This window comes from Mangifera indica, chromosome 5 (genome assembly GCF_011075055.1).
Source record: "Mangifera indica cultivar Alphonso chromosome 5, CATAS_Mindica_2.1, whole genome shotgun sequence".
Taxonomy (NCBI): domain Eukaryota; kingdom Viridiplantae; phylum Streptophyta; class Magnoliopsida; order Sapindales; family Anacardiaceae; genus Mangifera; species Mangifera indica.
In genome coordinates this window covers 12,369,957-12,388,836 of record NC_058141.1, presented here as the reverse complement: position 1 = coordinate 12,388,836, position 18,880 = coordinate 12,369,957, and the positions used below count along the sequence as shown (strand labels likewise).

Below are 18,880 nucleotides of genomic sequence, written 5' to 3'. Positions count from 1 at the left end.
TAATTTTACAATTTAAATCATTTAACGGACACCCTTGATTTCAAAGAAGCTGCAATGCCTCGTTTTCTAAGATTGAGGCATTATGGACTTAGTTTTATTAATTAAATTATTATTTCTTAATTACAAAAATCACACGTTATCATCTTAATACTTGAACTATCAATTTTTACTTAAAATATAATTTGTTAATAAAAAAAGTATTAACATAATATTAAATAAATAAATTATTATATTACTTATAATTTATATACTCTTTTACTGCTTAGTTTTCTTTTAACTAAGTTTCAATTTGTATAGAGAGTTTGGAATAAAAAAATTTTTATTAAAAAATATTCAATCGAAATAAATTTTAATATTTATTTGCCGATACATATAATATTATCGATATGTTTAAAAGTGTTTTCGAAAGTAAATTTGTTTTTCATCTTTGCCTTCTTTTTTTTTTTTAAATAATTTAATTTGTGTATATTCATTCATGTTGTTGCAAGAGTCTTAATCATGCATCAAAGTTTTTGGAATTCAACTTAAAAGGAAAATTGCATTCTAATATTGTCACATTGCTTCTTCAATAAGTTTGAGTAACCCAATTATTTTTCGGTAATGAAAAACCTCTATTAGAATTGGATCATCCCTTTGTGACCATCCTTATAAATATTAAACCCAATAAATTAAGAGTTTATTTTTTATATATTATCAAATAAGACTTGAATTCATACTTTTATGAGGTTTCATATTTTGTCACTCAAGTTTCGTCTTGGGTGAGTTACCCAGTTTTACACAAAGTAATATAAATTACTATTAAATTCATTCAATAATAGTTAGACTTGTATATAATTTAGTTCAAACTATAAAACTAAATTAAACCGTTTAAAACTTACGGTTTGGTTTAGGTTAAAAATTTTCTAAACCGTTTTTTTCAGTTTGAGTTGTGGTTTAGACGATTTTAAAATCGAATCAAATTATAAATCGTATTTTTTTAAAATACATATATAAAACTATATATTATTATTTTCTTTATATATATATTTCTATACATATCGTATTGTTTGTATAGTTCATATTTATTTTATATATTATTATATATATAAATTTCATGTTTATATTACATTTTTTAAATTATAATTCTATTAATTTTATTAAATAATTTATTTTTAAAAATAAATAATTTTAATCAATTTAAATTAGATTAAATTATATTTTTTAATATAGTTTAATTTGATTTAAAAAATTTTTAAACAATATTTTTAATCTGGTTAAAAGAAAACTCTTAAATTATTTTAAATTCACTTGTACACGCTCTTACTGTTGATAATAAAATATTTATAATTAAGCACGATGTTCGTGTGTCAATTGGCCCAATTTAGATAGACTCTACATTAAAAAAAACGAAAAAGAAATTTATTCATTCTGGCTTATCACTATTTTTAGAACCCAACAAAGTGGGCATGATCGCGTCTTTCACATTAGATTCTGCAACTTGTCCTCAACAAAACCAACAAATTTAGGGTTTTACAGAAACCTTAAAAATCATGTCCAATTCTCTCTCGGTCAAACCCAACCTCGTTTTTTCTCCATTTCCGCACCGGACAGCTCGTCAAAATCGTTTTTTTAATCGAACTGACTTTGCCCACAAACCATTCCTTCGTGGCTCACTTTCTGTTGCCAATTTCGGGTTCAAACCCGACCCACAAAGTGCGGAGCCTGTACTTAGGGAGCTTTTTGGACAAGCTGAGAGTTTTCTCTTTACAATAGCTGATGCTGCCGTGTCATCCTCCGACACAGTAACTGCAACCAAACAGAGCTCTGATTGGCTTTCTGTTATTACTAATGTGATGGAAACTGTTTTGAAGGTATAATAATCTTATATCAATATTGGGTTTATGTGCACAGGTTTTTTTCGCTTATTTTTGTTTTTGGGTTACTATAAAGCTGCCCTTTCAATTTTGTTGTTAATATTTTTTTTCTTCTTGGGTTTGATTACAGGTTTTAAAAGATGGACTGTCTACTTTACATGTGCCATATTCATATGGTTTTGCTATTATTCTTCTCACAGTACTTGTTAAGGCTGCTACTTTTCCTTTGACTAAGAAACAGGTTCGTTAATTCTGTTAATTCGGATAAAGACACTTGGTAATGTTATGGTTGGATAGTGTTGTAGATGTTTTCGTTAAAGGTATTGTGCACAGGTTGAATCTGCCATGGCTATGCGATCTTTAACACCCCAGATAAAGGCTATTCAGCAAAGATATGCTGGCGATCAGGTCAAATTCTTTTCTTTTTAGCTGTAAATGATTTTATGTAACCCAAGCTTGTAGATATTTAATTTGTTAATATACGTCATAGCTATAACCATCTTTATTAATTGGCTTTTTTTTTTTTTTTAAAAAAAAAAATTTAAGTTGGATACTTTTGTCTACTTGCAGGAGAGAATTCAACTTGAAACCGCTCGATTATATAAATTAGCTGGCATAAACCCTCTAGCAGGTACTTATTGTGTATCGATTTTAATTCTATTTAATTTTTACTTTTGATATTTTTTAGACTTACTAAAATTCCTAAGAAATCTGAGTTGAGTAGGTTCTGTTTTGAGATTCCACATTCATGTGTTTTATTACATGTACCCTATTGTTTGCCAACATTATAGCATAGATTTCTGGTTTTTCATCTGTTTATTACCAGTAGCTCTTTCTAAGTACAACTATTGAAATCACTTCCTCTGTTTTCTTGCCTTATGTCAGGATGTTTGCCTACCCTTGCCACTATACCAGTATGGATTGGCCTTTATAGAGCTCTTTCAAATGTGGCAGACGAGGTAGTGTGCTTATCCCACTAATTTGTTATATACAGCTTGTTGTGGTTGTATTCCCCACTTTTCTAGTTGTCTCATGTGTCTAAATTTTAATTGAATGTTTCAATTAACATAAAGGGACTCCTCACAGAAGGTTTCTTTTGGATACCCTCTTTGGCTGGTCCTACTGCAATTGCAGCTCGACAAAGTGGAAGTGGCATTTCTTGGCTCTTCCCTTTTCTAGTAAGTAATTTTAAACTCATTATTTAAGTTGAATTTCTCATCATATCCTTTGTGAGCCTTGTACATATTTTACTCAAGTCATGGTACTATTTAATTGTCAAGTGTATAATAGTACTATTTTTCATCAGAAATTATAAATCATGAAAATGTTTCTTCTGGTGTTGAATGTGTAGTTCTGTTCATTGTGGCTTCTGTATAGTGAAATTAGGATGTGAGTTATATTCCTGTTTCATTGTAATAAAGAGATTCCATATGTGGGCCACTATTTTTATTTTTAATTTTGTTTTATTGATGCTTCTTATTATAGATGTTTGTTGCTGTCATCTTTGAAGTCATTAATTCAATTCTTATTCTTGGTTCATTGTTCTCAGGATGGTCATCCACCTCTTGGATGGCATGATACCTTGGCATATCTTGTGTTGCCTGTGTTATTGGTTGTTTCACAGTATATTTCGGTCCAGATCATGCAGACCTTACAGGTCAGTCACTTCCCAGGTGTATATTTTGTCTGTTTTGGACCAATTATTTGACCCAGTCTTACCATTATATGAAATGATTTATTGCTTTGTGTTTCTACTAAATGTATACAGCTTGTCAAACTGAATACCAAACACTGATGTAATTTTTGGACCCTTGGGCACATTATTAAACTATTTCAAACAATGTATTATATAATGTCAAGGTTATGCAAAAATTTCTAACTTCATGTCTTATCATGTGGCCAAAACAATGGTAAAGAGAATCTAAGCAACATTTAACAGTATTGAAAACATAAGATGAGTACTACTATACATTCCAAGTTCAGATCCCAACATCTATATCCCAGGTTATGTGGCATTAATTTAGAGATGCATATGACTAACACTTAATCATATGATCCACATGGACCATTAATATCATGCCACATCCATTTGAATGCAAGACTTGGAAATTCAATATAAGATATGTGCAGTGAAGAGTTTTGGATTGATTTGATTAATTATTTTCAAGGTGTTTTACAAGACATTGTAAATCTTAACCTCTATCATATACATATTGCTTATTTGAGGCAAAATTCTTTATCTAATCAGCTGCTGGCATTTCTTGATTTCAGAATAATGAACCAAATGTGAAGACTTCTCAAGCACTGACAAGTTTCCTCCCGTTAATGATTGGCTATTTTTCTCTTTCAGTTCCCTCTGGTCTAAGTCTTTATTGGTGAGCAGATGTAAAGCGCTCTTCTATGCTAAGATCGTGTACATTTAGTTTGATAATTTCTGTTGACATTCTGATTATGTTACCTGCATCTTAAATTCCTTTTATATAGGTTTACAAATAACATATTGAGTACAGCCCAGCAAATATGGCTTCAGAAGTTTGGAGGTGCAAAAAATCCAATGAGACAATTCAGTGATACAATTAAGGAAGAACAACTTGAGACTCAGAAACTTATCTCTACATTAAATTCCAACAAGGAGGGGGTCAGACAAATAGAGAAGTTGACAGTAGAGGGACTACGTCCTGGTGAAAGGTTTGTCGTTAATATTCACTGATTTTAGTGTTTTTTTCCTCTTATCTATTTATGGGTGTGATGTGTTGATATACTCCAGATTTTAGCAATTAAAGGAGCAAGAGGCAAGAAAAAGGAGAGAAAGAGAAGAGAAGAGGAAAGCTGAAGAGGCGGCAGTTAAAGGAAACCAGTTAGCCATTGAGGAACACAAAAAAGAAAGAAGTGAACTGGAGGAGGAAACTGGAGGTGCTGCCATCTTAGTTGATAAAAAAATTGGAAGCCTGCAGTCAGTAACTGGTCAAGATACCTCCAATGTTAAACTTGTGAATGGTGACCAGTCTAGTCAAGAGTTGAATAAAGGTGAGAATACAATCTCTTCATCCAGGATGAAAGACGGTGTGGTTTGTGCTAATTCTGAGGTTGATAGGATGGATGAGCAACAATCGTATGAGGACTTAGAAAAGGTATATTTGATGTATTACATGAACATACACCTTTCTGCCTTCCGATTAATTGGTGAACTTAGACTGGCTATTCTGTTTTGTCACTATTGTCTTTGGTATGCCCGATTATGTCTTTTGCTTACATATCCCTTGGTGTGTTTCCATGGGTTGCTGTTGGTGTGCTATATATGTTTGTGTCATTGTGTGCATGTTTTTACCCCTTTTTTTTGGCTGTGGATCAATTCACATAGGTATTAGAATGCTATTGGTTGCTTACTACAATTAATTCATACTTGAACTACCTTGGCATTGATGCCATCTGCATCATATATATTTAGAATGTGATAGGCTTACCAAGCTGAGAAATGTTTGGTTATATGTTAGAATTAAGAGGAAGCAAGAGGAAGTAACCTCCACTATGAGGGGTGAGGGTTGTTAGCAGATTTAATATAGGATGGGCTGATGCTATTCTATAACTAATCTCACCATTCCTGTCTCTATCCATTTTCTGTAATTGTGATGGAGAAATGATGATAGATGTAATTCCTGTAAGTTATTCTAGATTTTCTGATCATTCTATTACTGGGTTCTTGATATTTTAGGAAGTTGTTGAAGTAAGCAAAAGCACAGTGATGAAAGATAACAAATATTCCGAAGAAGACACACACCAAGCCAGGAGCGAGGGGGGAACTGAATAGAACTAATGTTGATTTGTTAGTATCTCAAGTTACCCACAAGTACAGGCCTAGGTTTTTGCAATTTAGTTGAATATGGGTAAGCAACATGAGGGTAATTATTTATTTACTGCTGAAAGCAATCCTGAATATTTCCGCACTGGATTGGTGATGTCTCTACAAATTGTAGTGTCACCATGCAGATGACTTGCGGCATCAATAGGGTTTTGGAAGTTGCATATACGAAAAGCAAGAGCTGAGATGTAAGAATATTTTTAACTAATAGACTTCTGTCATTTATGTATATGCTGAAAAATCGAAGTCATTATCCATTTTTTATGGTCCCCGTTTTGGATAGAGCATAAAGAATAATATGGAATCAAAGCTGCAGCATATTCCATGGTTACATTATTCAGATTGAGTTCATATCTCGTTAATTGCTCTTCCCTTTTATTTATTTCCTGCAAGAAGACAGAACATGTAACATTAATAGCCCTGATACCGTGTGCTAAGCTCATGTAAAATTTGGTTTACTGAGAAAGGACTAAGAATTAAAATAAAAAAATAAAAAAACACCTTTACTATGGTAGTTCTTTGTCAAAGTTTAATATTTTGATTAAACTTGTAGCTTGTAAGGGTGAGTTGGTTTGGATATAGCGTTATAAAAATAGGAGGGCGTCTCTTTCTTTCGATTGTGCTCTTTCCTGTCCTCCTCCTCGTTATATTGTCAATAAAAATGACTCGTCTTTGTCTCTGGACGAAGATGATTTGTTTTCGTTGATGACGACGTCAATAAGGATTGGAAGAGCACAGTTGGAAGGAGGAGACGTTGAAGAGGAAAAGACGTTGTCTAAAGATTGTCAGTAGTCATCGAAAAATTTAATTTAAAAGTTTGGAAACCTTAAAGGGGAAAATATTGTTTTTGAAAACTTGGGTTGAGAGAAATTGTTAATTTTTAGGGTTTAAAAGAAAAAAATAAAATAAAATTTAAGTTTATTTTTAATATTACAAATAAAATGATGATTTTTTTCTTTGAAATTGTTAATTTTAACTGTTTGTGGGGGCTTTGGGGAGGGGTAAATAAGATTTTCAAAATTAACAGGAAAAAGTTTAAAGAATCAATATATTTGGGTAGAAAATAATCCTTTGGGCAAATAGGAGCTGGATTTCGAAACAGAACCAATTGCTTTCTCTGACATAGGAATTAGGTCCGAGTTCCTTTAAACATTACTTAAACAAATTAATTTTCTGAGTAAGTAATGTTATGTGTGTGTGTGTGTGTATATATATATATATATTTGTATATAATTTGGTATACACGGATGTTAATTATATCATTATGAATTTCATAGTAAATTACTAAAATGCTATCTTAACTCAACATGAACATTCTCTCTCAAGCTGTTCTCCCACGCACAAATGCAATTAGAATGAGAGAATAATACAAAACCAAGATATTTCTTCAGCCAAGTTTTTCTCTTTGCAAAATGCAATTAGAATGAATAAAAAAGCATGATAGTCGAGATGTCCATATTTTTTTTAACATTTTCATTTGTCAAGGTACGCCCAACTTCCAGTTGCTTCTCCACTCATCTTCTACATGCTTTCCCGCATAGGTTAGATGCTGTTGGTATGATGAAATCCATCCATGTCTTGGATCTGAACCTTTCTTTTCCTTTCATTTTCACTCAGTTTCTTACTAACCAAACAGAAAGTAAATACTTTAAATAATAATTATAATTAAACAAATAAAAGACACCTTGAGGCTGTGACATAAGAAGAGAAAGTCGATAGCAGAGGAAGTAGATTAAGCATAAACAGAATAAACAACATCTTTATTTGCTAAGGAGTCGACGATGTCTCTGCCAGTGATAGAAGCGGATGCCGACGAAGCCTTTGTAGATTCTGATAAGAGTTGGAGTTGATTGAGATGAGATGAAGTGAAATAAAAAGGCATTAGAAAGGTGAGTGAGAATGATTTGCAAAGAAATTGATTTTATGGTGCATGGGAAGCCGAGCACATTGGGTGTATACTTGTGTCTTTTTCTTTTATCTTTTGTAACGAAAGGACATTGCTTTGTTGAAAAATAATACGTTGTCTTGCTACAATATATTTTAAATGAAAAATCTGGTTTTGAGGTTGGTTTCGATTCCTTATATGATTGGAATTGGAATCAGACATCAGTACTAGAACCTATCTGAGATAAACTGGTTCAGGCTAGGATCCAAAACCGAAGCGCTGTCCACCCAGGACTTTTGCTCACCCCTAGACTAGCTTAGATAAATTAAGTGGAACCAAGGAGACCTCTTGTGGTGCATGAGTGCAATATCTTGGCGTGTACGCAGGAACACATTCATCCACATGGTTCCAGTGAAATAGATAACTCTTACGTTACAGGCGTGACAAGAAAAGTCTCAAATTTAGTTCCCCTGTACCCTCGATAAGTGGGTTGTTAAAATAATCATCTTCTTTCTATGATTTTCAAATGAGAATTGATGATGGAGATCTCTTGATGATAAAGAAGACATGTGGTGAGTTTGTGCTTGACCTAAACGTAGCAGCAAAGCAGTAACAATAGGAGGATTATGGTAATCGTGGTTTTCTGATTTAAGTAGACCAACAAATCCAGAGAAGCTGGATGGCTCGAAATCTTGAGACAAGCTGTGCATGCAGTAATCAGCCTGCCCGGCGCCTGAATCAATCCATGCCTGCTGTTTGCTTCTTAACAATGGCAGAATGAAGTGATGATATGTCTATTTTCAACATCATTCCTCACTTGCTGGTTTACTTGGTGACCCCTCAAACATGCACCCAATGAAAACTAATCCTAAGATTTGGAGGGTCTAGTGTCTTTTATCGTTGGCACACATGATAACGAAGTATATTTTAAGCATCTTTGTTGACTTGCTGCTGCTTATTTTGCAGGCCCCAGATGCCCAAAAATAAAAGTCGGCTAATAATGCAGTCATTGTCACTATTGCCGAAAGCTTATGATTTGATCTCAAGCGTAAAGATATTCACATGCTTTGGTGGTAAAATAAATCAGCAACAGTTTCTGTTGGTTATTAGGCCTTAGAATTGCCTTAAGGTAGAGTTTGAGCACAAATTCATCAAGTTGGTGTGATTTCGGTTCGAGATAAGATTGACTGATATGAGTTTGATTAAAAAAATCATGGTTACCCTTTAATTTTATTTAATTATATATTAAACCCCTACTTGAGAATCTTTAATTAAAGTGGTCAGGGAACAATATGATTAAACCAGATTGCAAGTTGCAGGAGAAATGATCTCTGGGAAGAAGAAGAAGGTGAACTGCAATGACAGAAAGTTTTGACAAAGAGAGAGAAATAATGATTTTTCTTTTTGGAATGATGAAATTTGGTTAATATGGCTATTTCAAAGGCAGAATTTCATGGCGTATTTCAAGAAGATTATTGAGTCATTTCGCGTCTTTCATGGCAGTTACATCATGAAAAGTTTTGTTTCCTTCAACAAATGACAGCCAATGAAGATGGCCTTTGCTTCTTTAATATAATAGATGGCTGGCACCTTTGATGAGGTACACCCAACCCATGCTATTTGCTCAAGTCTCTGTCGCAGTTGCATACCAGTTTCTTTCAATCTTCGTATGGTTATTAATGGAATTATTTCTCTGTAATTATTTATCAACACTTTTCTCTTGAAAATTACTTCAATTGGAAGTTCTGACTGCCTCATTGGTTGCGACTTGTTTCGAACTAACAACCGAATTTGAATCAATTTAGTTCGAATCCAATCCTAATACGTACTTTTCGTTGACAGAACTTTTACAGTAAACAAAACCGGTTTAAAAACTAAAGAAAGGCATTATTGAAAGTTTCTCTGCAAAAGAATAGCCATGTAACTTTATTCTTTTCAGTTTTGATCCTTCTTTAAAGCTCATTTACAAATTCTTTTCCCTACTTTCTTTTTCTTGGCTAAATTTTATTACTTTAATTTCATTTTGGTAATCCCCTTAACATACAAGGCGTTGCAACTTTCTTTGAAAATGATACCTGAATCTTAAAATACTAATCTGTCGGTTCGAAATCATCTTTAGACAGCCTTTTTTATGCAAGATTTATAGCATTGTCAACTTATTTGGGTACCAAATTAACACGAGTAAAATAAAAGAAACAATCGAGGGGTTAAATGGGGTATTTATTTTGTACTTTAATTGGATTTCACTTGCTTTGGATTTGATCTCCCAGCCAAAAATTTTGACATATCATTAGGCAACCAATAGGGAGGGAGAGAAAATGTTGATGATGGGTTAATGACACATCAAAATGAATCGTCAAGAAGATTGATCGCAAGAAAAAGAGAATGAATTTTTTGGAGGGTAAGTATAATATTTTAAATTTTAAGAAGGACGATTGTTAATCCTAAAATATAAAAACTCTAAATGATAGGATGAAAAAATAACTTTTTAAAACTATGTTAAAAGAAAAATTATTAACTTTTTAAACTAAAGCGAAAAAAAGAGATATTTTAATAAAATTTTTTAAATAATAATTTTATTTAACAATAAATTTAATAAATAAATAAATATTTAAAATTTTAAAACTTAAGTAATTAAAATAGAAAATGCACTAAACCTTAGGTGGGCATAATTCTTTTAGCCCTAAAATTTATTGTAGAAAAGGTACAAATGAAGCAATTTCTCCGGTCTGTGGACCCTGTTTCTTATGTCTCCATAGACCTTCCAAACAACTCGTGACTCAACCCTGCAATTGGTTTCCCACCTCGAGCTTTATTGTAGGAGCATTAGGTTTTTACTCTCAGGCCGTTTGTTTTATGTAAATAATGATTACTTTAATAATTTATTATTATTATATTATTTAATTTATTTATAATAAAATATTATAATATTTTTTATTATTAATGATAATATAATAAATAATACTGATAATAGTATAATTATTATCCTTATTTTAGATATTAAAAAATTACTAAAATAATATTAATTTTATTATAATTATATTATTATTTATTAATTTTTTACTGCAAAGAAAACTTCATTTTTAATTAATATAACAGATAATATAAAAAAATATTTTAGAATAATTATATCCAAGAACATTGAAGTAAATTTATACCTACTTATTTTTACCAAATTTTATTAAACATAATAATAATTTATATCTAATAATCTTCTAAGTAATCATCTTTAAGATAATTTTTTAATTTTAATAATAAAACATTACCTAAATTAAACATTTCCGTGTAATATATTTTTTATTACATTTAGTTTGTCAAGTAATAAAACATTTCAGTACTCTTTTAAAACTAATATTAATGTGATAGGTAATACAAAAGAGAATCTCACTTTCATTATAGATATTAAAAGATTATAAAATTAATTTTGATTTTGTTACAGTTTTATCCTTATTTATTAATTTTTTAGAATAAAAATATCTTTGTTTTCAATTAATATAATAATTTACATGAAAAATGTTTTAAAATAATCATACCAAACATATTTAAATAAAATAATATCTTAATATTTTTTTTATAATATATAATCAAATACAATAATTATTTATACTTATTTATTTTTTATCAAATATAGTAATAATTTATACAAATAATCTTTTAGATAATTTATTTAAATAGTAATATTTTATTTTTTATTATAAAAGATTAACCAAACTAAACGAAATATTAGTGTAAGAAAATAATAATGAACAATAAGTTTTTAAAATGACTACGTTTGTTATTGAGAATTTTATATTTACTATTATGTTATTAGTTTCTCTGATACAAATTGGGCATAGTAATAATAAATTTTACAATTTACTTTTCTTAAATATATGTATTATCTTATGTTTATACGACAAAAAAAAAACGTAATTGGATTTGTTTATATCTTAATATATTGAATTTAAATTGAAAGAGAGCTCATAATATTAAAAAACAAAAACAACATGTTAAAAAGATCGCGAGAAATTATTAAAATTGTCTCGTATCTCTCTTTTTATTGGTTCTAGATACAGATTCACTATTACATATTCAAGGTTAATCTATAAGTAAGTGATATATCTAATCGTTAATCATATAATTGATCGTTTCTCTAGTGTTGCTTTTTCGCATTTGACTAAAGCAAAGTTTAATCCCACAACAACTGCCATCAGTTTTTGGAACCGTGAATAATGCTTTGGAAACTTTTTCACATTTTTGTACGAATGAAATACTTGGAGAAGACTTACGGTGAACATAAACTTCTGAGTGGCAGACCGAAACTATTCATTTGCATTAAACTGCGCCTCACAACTTGACATGACCAAGGTTAAACCTCAGCTGCGGATTTTGCCACTGTGCTCCGCATGAGGCCCCTAGTTTCTTGTCGTGGTACGGTTTAACAATGGCCTGTTGTGCAATAACCCAGTAGAGAAAATGGTTTATAGGAAGCTTCTTTGAAACGAGGAACTCCATTGCATAGGGCAGAGTAGTTGACAAAACCGAAAACGGTGCTTTGTGAATCACATGAATCATGTTTTTTGTTTCATCTCTCCCGTATTATTGCCCAAGAGAAGTTGGCTTCACACTAAAATTATTAAAAGAATGCCTCAAAAGTAGAGAGTTTTGTTTATTAAAGTAGACTCATATCATGTAGCCACTTATTCTTGCCTTAAGATAATTTGTAGAACATTGCAAACATGGATAACATAATAACTTTTTTTAAGTTACGATAATTAAATTGTATATTAAAAATTTAATTTTTTATGTTATATATCGTATCGTAAAATATGTTTTTAAAAAATATAAAATTTTAATTAATATATTATCATTTTAAAAAATATTACAAATAGTTTTAAAAATTTAAAATTTTTTATATATTTCTATCACATTATCATTTTCTTTAATAAAATATATCAATCTGTATCAATATTATGTTTTAAATTTTATGGTGGATAGAAAAATGATGTGTTAAAATTAAAATGCGTTAGTGAAGCATTCTAAATATCGTTTTATTATTTTGTTTTTAGAAAAGACTAAAGGCCGTGATTATAGAATTAATCTAAAAATGGGTATTTGATGTAAGTATAATTAGCATTGTATCCAGATTGAGTTAGTTTAGTTTGTCTAAATATTCAATTTAATTCAATTTAAATTTAAATTTAGAATTTGATTTGAATATTTTTTTTATGACACTATTTATTTTGATTACGATATTATTCATCTTATTAATAATAATATTTATTTCATCGATGACCCTTCAATGATATCTTTAATTATCTTAAACAAATATTAATTATTATTATTAATTTAAATTGAATTTGAATCATTTTATGATTGAACATGAATATATATATAATTTTTATAAATAAATAAAATTATTTTATTATATAATTAAATATTATTTTATTTTTAATTATATATTATTATTTATATATAAAAATTATTCACGGACAGTATTTTTAGGTATGTTAGGCTCTGAACTCCCCGTGATAAGCAACTAATCCTATTTAAAAGTTTAATTCCTCGTCTTATCAAATCAAAGTTACCCGTATCCTGGTTATCATTTGACCATGGTATGTGGTAAGCGAATTGTCATGGTTAAGAAGAAAGCTGACGTGTAACAATACTCGGACTATATATACTATGAGTAATAATGTAGTATTTTAGCTCTCATTCTCCACCAGAAAGACACCTCATCACTTTAGAAAACGTATCGATGTAGCAGTAGACAGACAGGCACCTCTCGATTGGAAAAAAAATACTAAAGCTTTCTGCACAAAATTCCATTTTTCCTTTTCTCTTTTGATGCCTTGGAGATTTTCACAATTACCGATCACTTTCTTTTTCTGCTCCCTTTGAATAACATACCAACTGCTGATCAGATACCCATTGTTTTGCTTTTCAATTTGCCTATATTTGGTTAACAAAATTTCTGTATTCACAGATGCAGATGGGTTTTGAGCAATCATGGATGTTTCTAGGATGTAAATATATATATATATATTCTCTATCTCTCGATCTATGATGATTATAAATGTTTACAGATGACCACAACAACAATAACAAAGCGTTGTTGAACATGTGATTATGTTTCTGTTTATTGTTTGATTCTGTCTAGCTTCTTTTTGTTTGACGTGATCAAGCTTACTTTTTGAGTTGTTTCATTTTTATGTTTTTGTGATCTGGGTTTGCCTCAGAATTGGTCTTTTCTATTGGGTAATTGTGAACAAAGAGTGATAACCATCACGTCTTAAACGGTGGAGGTTGATTTTGCTTGTTTGGTTTTAATTGATCATGTCTATTTGACTTTATTTTCTTCTTTATGCAAGTGTGTTATGAGTTTACGTGAATAGGAGTTCTCTTTTGATATGAGAATACTTTTCTTTCTTGGTTTCTCTTGGGAGTGGAATATCCTTCAACAGAGAATAGTATTCTTCTCTTCGAAGTTTCCTCTTTTTAGTGTACCCTATATTTTAAATATCTGTATTTGATTCTTGTTTTGATGATATCTACCAGTTCTCTGAATGTGTTCAGGTTTCTAGTTTATCTGTTTGTCCGTTTCTGTTCTTCAATATTTGAGATTTTCTAATTTGACTGTTTTCTGTTTTCTCTTAGGCTAAAACTAGTTTTGATGATCGGATCAAAAAGCTTCTCTTTTCTTCTTGTTAATTCAGTTTATCATTTCGTGTCATAATCAAAATATTTTTTTTAATCACTGAGTCTACGGGACATGTTTGATTTGTAGGTTTGAGGCTTGAAGTTTGCTGATCATATAAAATCTACCTGAGGTAGATATTGTGTTTAAGATTCTTAGATGTCAAAACCTGTTTAGTGACAAATTAAAGTTCCTACTATAAGTTTTATTTTGGATCAAAAGTAATATAGTTGACCTTCATGTAAATGTTTTATGTTCCCAGCTATTAAATCTTCCCTTTCTGCAAATCTTGGGCACTGCAAACGCTGGCAGTGCCCATGGACACTAAAACGAGTGGCACTCCAAGTATTCAATACCAGAACATTCCTGATCAGCCAATTACTGCTATTGTGGTTGCTCCTGTACCAACATTTCAAAGAAATCAACGACATTGCTTTGGGGACTCCACCCCAGGAGAATTTCCCTTGGCTGCCAATCCCTCAATTGTACTTCATGTTCTGACAACAAGTAATCTAGATCCTCAAGATCTTGCAAAACTAGAGGCAAGTTGCATGTTTATTTTCTTTTTGATAATGAGACTCTTTATAAATAATAGAATTGAAAATGCTGCTGATTTGATTTTCAAATTTGTGTTGTAGGCAACCTGCTCATTCTTTAGGCAGCCAGCAAACTTTGCCCCTGACTATGAATTGTCCATATCGGAGCTTGCTGCTCTGGACATGTGCCAAAAGAGAGCTATATTTAAGCAAATGAATGAAGAAGAATGTCAAGAGTTGAAGAAAAGATGTGGGGGCTCATGGAAACTGGTTCTGAGGTTTTTGCTGGCTGGAGAAGCATGTTGCAGGAGGGAGAAGTCACAGGCAATAGCAGGGCCTGGTCACAGTATTGCTGTAACATCAAAAGGTGTGGTTTACACATTTGGTTGTAATACCTCTGGACAGCTTGGCCATGGCACCACCAAGGAAGAATGCCGGCCTCGGCCAATCAGGTTGCACTTTTTTCGCAAATCAATTGAACTGTTATTATAAATGCAAGATATGGAAAGAGAATTTGTTGGGTGGAGAAGTTAATGGAACTACATTGTGTTACAGATCTCTGCAGGGCATTCGAATTATCCAAGCAGCTGCTGGGGCTAGCCGTACAATGCTGATTAGTGATGCTGGGCAAGTTTATGCTTTTGGAAAGGACTCCTTTGGTGAAGCTGAGTTTGGTGGCCAAGGAACTAAAACGGTTGCAACTCCACAGCTGGTTGAGTCATTAAAAAATATATTTGTAGTTCAAGCTGCAATTGGAAACTTCTTCACGGCTGTATTGTCAAGAGAAGGGAGGATTTATACGTTCTCTTGGGGAAATAATGCTAGACTGGGTCATCAAACTGAGCCAACAGATATGGAGCCTCAGCCTTTGTTGGGAGCACTGGAGAACATACCAGTCGTTCAAATTGCAGCTGGATACTGTTACCTTCTTGCTCTGGCTTGTCAACCAAGTGGCATGTGAGTTCATTTTTTTTTATTGAGAGACATTTAGTTAACCAAAGAAAAGTCAGTCAGTTTTGTGGTGATTTTGAGAGTTTGCTTGCTAAATATAGTTCATGTTGTGAAGTAATGATAGGTAAATAATATGAAGACTGCGATGATGTTGCACATAATCTGATATTTGCCCAATCAGGCTGAAAAATTGTGTAACAACATGCTGCTTCTTTATTAAAATTTTCTGGAATGTCTTCCTTTATCTCATTCAATTCAATTAAAAAAATTTAATATAAATTACTTCTCTAAAGCTATTTTTTCATTGCTTTGAAACATCTCCAAGATTGCTGAATTCTGGATATATATATATATATATATTTATTTATTTTATGAATGGAATCTGTGATTAAATTAATTATTCATCTATCCTCCTCTTATGGAATTGACAGGTCAGTGTACTCTGTTGGGTGTGGCTTGGGTGGGAAGCTTGGACATGGTTCCAGAACTGATGAGAAGCATCCTCGACTGATTGAACAGTTTCAGCATTTGAATATGCAACCAATGGTGGTTGCAGCTGGTGTCTGGCATGCTGCTGTGGTGGGTCAGGATGGACGTGTTTGCACATGGGGTTGGGGACGTTATGGATGCTTGGGACATGGAAATGAAGAATGTGAATCTGTTCCTAAGGTGGTGGAAGCTTTGAATCACGTCAAAGCAGTGCATGTTGCTACCGGAGATTACACAACCTTTGTGGTCACAGATGATGGCGATGTATATTCATTTGGTTGTGGCGAATCTGCAAGTCTTGGACACAATGCTTTAGCAGCTGAAGGACAGGTCTGCTTGCTCCTCTAACTCTTTATTTTCTGTGTAAATTATTTATGCTCTCCAAAAACGGATATTGTAATTGTTTTTTCTGGTAGAGTGTGAGAAAGGGAGTGAGTTAGTGAAGTTACTAATAGTTGTTATGGTTATCCTTTCCTTGTGCAGGAAAATAGACATGCTAATGTGTTAACTCCGGAGTTAGTAACATCGTTGAAGCAAACAAATGATCGGGTAGTACAGATTAGTCTTACCAATTCTATATTCTGGAATGCCCACACCTTTGCACTTACAGAATCAGGGAAGCTATACGCATTTGGCTCTGGAGACAAGGGGCAGCTAGGTGCAGAACTAGTTAACAATCAAACTGAAAGGGGGAACCCCGAGCGGGTTGAAATTGATCTCAGTTAGCAATCCAGTGGGTATCTCCTGCCATATTTTACACCACGCCACCCACTAATTTATGATTACACAAATTGCATTTTGTGTTTAGATTTCTTGGTCTATTTTGTACATAAAAACAAAGGAAGAATTGTGAAGATTTAAGTTTAGGTAGCAGAGGCCCAAGCAAATGCTACATTATTGATATATATATATATATGTATGTATGGTCAGCAAATAGGCCTCAAGCTGTTAATAGCTGATACATTTGTTAGTTGAATTGCATTCATGGGTTTAATAATCTTATTTGTTTCTATCAGCTTCTCAGTGGCAACAATGGTAACGCTGACTTATTGGTGTGGACCTACTGTTTTCAGTATTCAAACCTTCCAAGTTTCAACGGGAATACTTGCCTTTAGAGGATTTGATAGTTACATTAATAGATGCTCAGAAGCTTAATTTGATCAAAGTACATAGGAAACACAAAAACCTTCGCCTTCCACTGCTCTATGAAAGCAATCACTTGATTCGTGAAGGAATTGACAAGACAAAATTGGGGTTGCCCGTGACACAAGCCAAGTTAATAAGCTGGCGACCCTCAGCAAGTATGGTGAGGCTGTGTTTGTTTATGGGGATACGTATTTGTCCTTCTGGGGCTTAATATTTGATTCTCTCAATGCCAGGGTAATTAAGACCTTGTATGTCAATCTGAGTTTCAAAATGGGTAATGTTACAAACAATAGCATAGTTCTTCATCTTCTTCAGGAGGTGAATCATGATTATGTCTCGGACAAAGATGGCTTCGTAGTCGACACCATCTAATGTTAGAAAGGAATGTCTTCTATAACAGGCCTGGAGAGCTTGATACACAGAAGAAAAGCTCTTTATTCCTTTGATCTTGGGAAAGAGCATAACTTAGAAAAAAAAAAAAAAAAGCGCATATTTGAAGGGGTATCTAAGGCTGCATGTGCATGCATGCATTTACGTCTTTAAATGGCTCATGGGATCCTTTCACTTTCAGAATTTGGTTACAATAATATATGTTATATATAATTACCAAAAGCAAACTATTTAATCTTCTCTTAATTTCGTCTTCATACATGATCAATTGCCTTAACTTCTGATACACGTTACCATCATACTGGGCCTTAAGCTGCTTTTTCTTTTAACTCTTGTCCCGGTTTAGCTTTAGCTGTGGGCAATTTGTGATCCCTTTAATATGGAACACCTTGTTGGGCTTGCTTCAATCAATGCCAATAAATAGCCTAAACTTAATTTAGATTCCTTCCCCCTTTGACAGAGATGGATACTTATATTTGACTCACGAAATATTTTACTATCAAAATTAAAGATTATAGAAAAAATTAATAGATATAAATTATTATTATTATATTTGATAAAAATTAATAAATATAAATAATTATTGTGTTTGATTAGAGGTAATAAAATAATATTAGTATATTATTTTATTTAAATATTTTTAGATATAATCATTTTAAAATATTTTTTATATTATTTGTTATATTAATTGAAAATGAGATTATTTTTATCCTAAAAATTAATAAATAAAGATATAATTATAATAAAATTAAGATTATTTTAGTAATCTTTTAATATAAAATGCAAATAATAATCAAATTGTCTCTTATATTACTTGTATTATCAGAATATTTTATTACTTATAAAATAAATATAATAATATAAATAATAAAATATAGATTATCAAAGTAATCTTTGAACTCTCAATTAAATGTATTTTATAATTACACATTAGCCTATAAACGAGGTCTTATTTATTTTAATTTTGAAGGCCCAATCACTATTTTCCAAGTGGAGTTTGATGTGATTATAATTTTTATTTATTTAAGAATTTAAAGCCACTATGGAAAAGGACAATAAAAATCATTTCTTCTGTTTACCCCCTCTCTCTTTTTT

General features: G+C 31.7%; 2 protein-coding genes across 7 annotated transcripts; both read left to right on the top strand.

Moving 5' to 3' along the window:
- The first annotated feature begins 1,391 nt into the window (after nucleotides 1-1,391).
- LOC123215420 (ALBINO3-like protein 1, chloroplastic) lies at nucleotides 1,392-6,052 on the top strand. 3 transcript variants are annotated; one of them, XM_044635497.1, is made up of 11 exons: nucleotides 1,392-1,850; nucleotides 1,984-2,094; nucleotides 2,187-2,261; nucleotides 2,424-2,484; nucleotides 2,739-2,812; nucleotides 2,927-3,031; nucleotides 3,403-3,510; nucleotides 4,125-4,228; nucleotides 4,338-4,541; nucleotides 4,637-4,880; nucleotides 5,566-6,052. In XM_044635497.1, exons 1-10 carry the CDS (start codon nucleotides 1,530-1,532, stop codon nucleotides 4,713-4,715), a joined length of 1,242 nt encoding a protein of 413 aa, XP_044491432.1. In that variant the 5' UTR covers nucleotides 1,392-1,529; the 3' UTR covers nucleotides 4,716-4,880; nucleotides 5,566-6,052. The 3 variants fall into 3 exon arrangements, with proteins under 3 accessions (XP_044491432.1, XP_044491431.1, XP_044491433.1); XM_044635496.1 differs by having other exon boundaries at nucleotides 4,637-4,984; XM_044635498.1 differs by having other exon boundaries at nucleotides 1,394-1,850; nucleotides 4,621-4,984.
- A 7,237-nt stretch (nucleotides 6,053-13,289) lies between these two features.
- On the top strand, nucleotides 13,290-18,031 carry LOC123216872 (ultraviolet-B receptor UVR8-like). 4 transcript variants are annotated; one of them, XM_044637505.1, is made up of 8 exons: nucleotides 13,290-13,602; nucleotides 14,364-14,406; nucleotides 14,536-14,815; nucleotides 14,912-15,261; nucleotides 15,365-15,766; nucleotides 16,192-16,579; nucleotides 16,733-16,982; nucleotides 17,266-18,031. In XM_044637505.1, exons 3-7 carry the CDS (start codon nucleotides 14,591-14,593, stop codon nucleotides 16,973-16,975), a joined length of 1,608 nt encoding a protein of 535 aa, XP_044493440.1. In that variant the 5' UTR covers nucleotides 13,290-13,602; nucleotides 14,364-14,406; nucleotides 14,536-14,590; the 3' UTR covers nucleotides 16,976-16,982; nucleotides 17,266-18,031. The 4 variants fall into 4 exon arrangements, with proteins under 4 accessions (XP_044493440.1, XP_044493436.1, XP_044493438.1 ...); XM_044637501.1 differs by lacking the exon at nucleotides 17,266-18,031 and having other exon boundaries at nucleotides 16,733-17,264; XM_044637503.1 differs by lacking the exon at nucleotides 17,266-18,031 and having other exon boundaries at nucleotides 13,290-13,699; nucleotides 16,733-17,264.
- The last annotated feature ends 849 nt before the right edge of the window (nucleotides 18,032-18,880 follow it).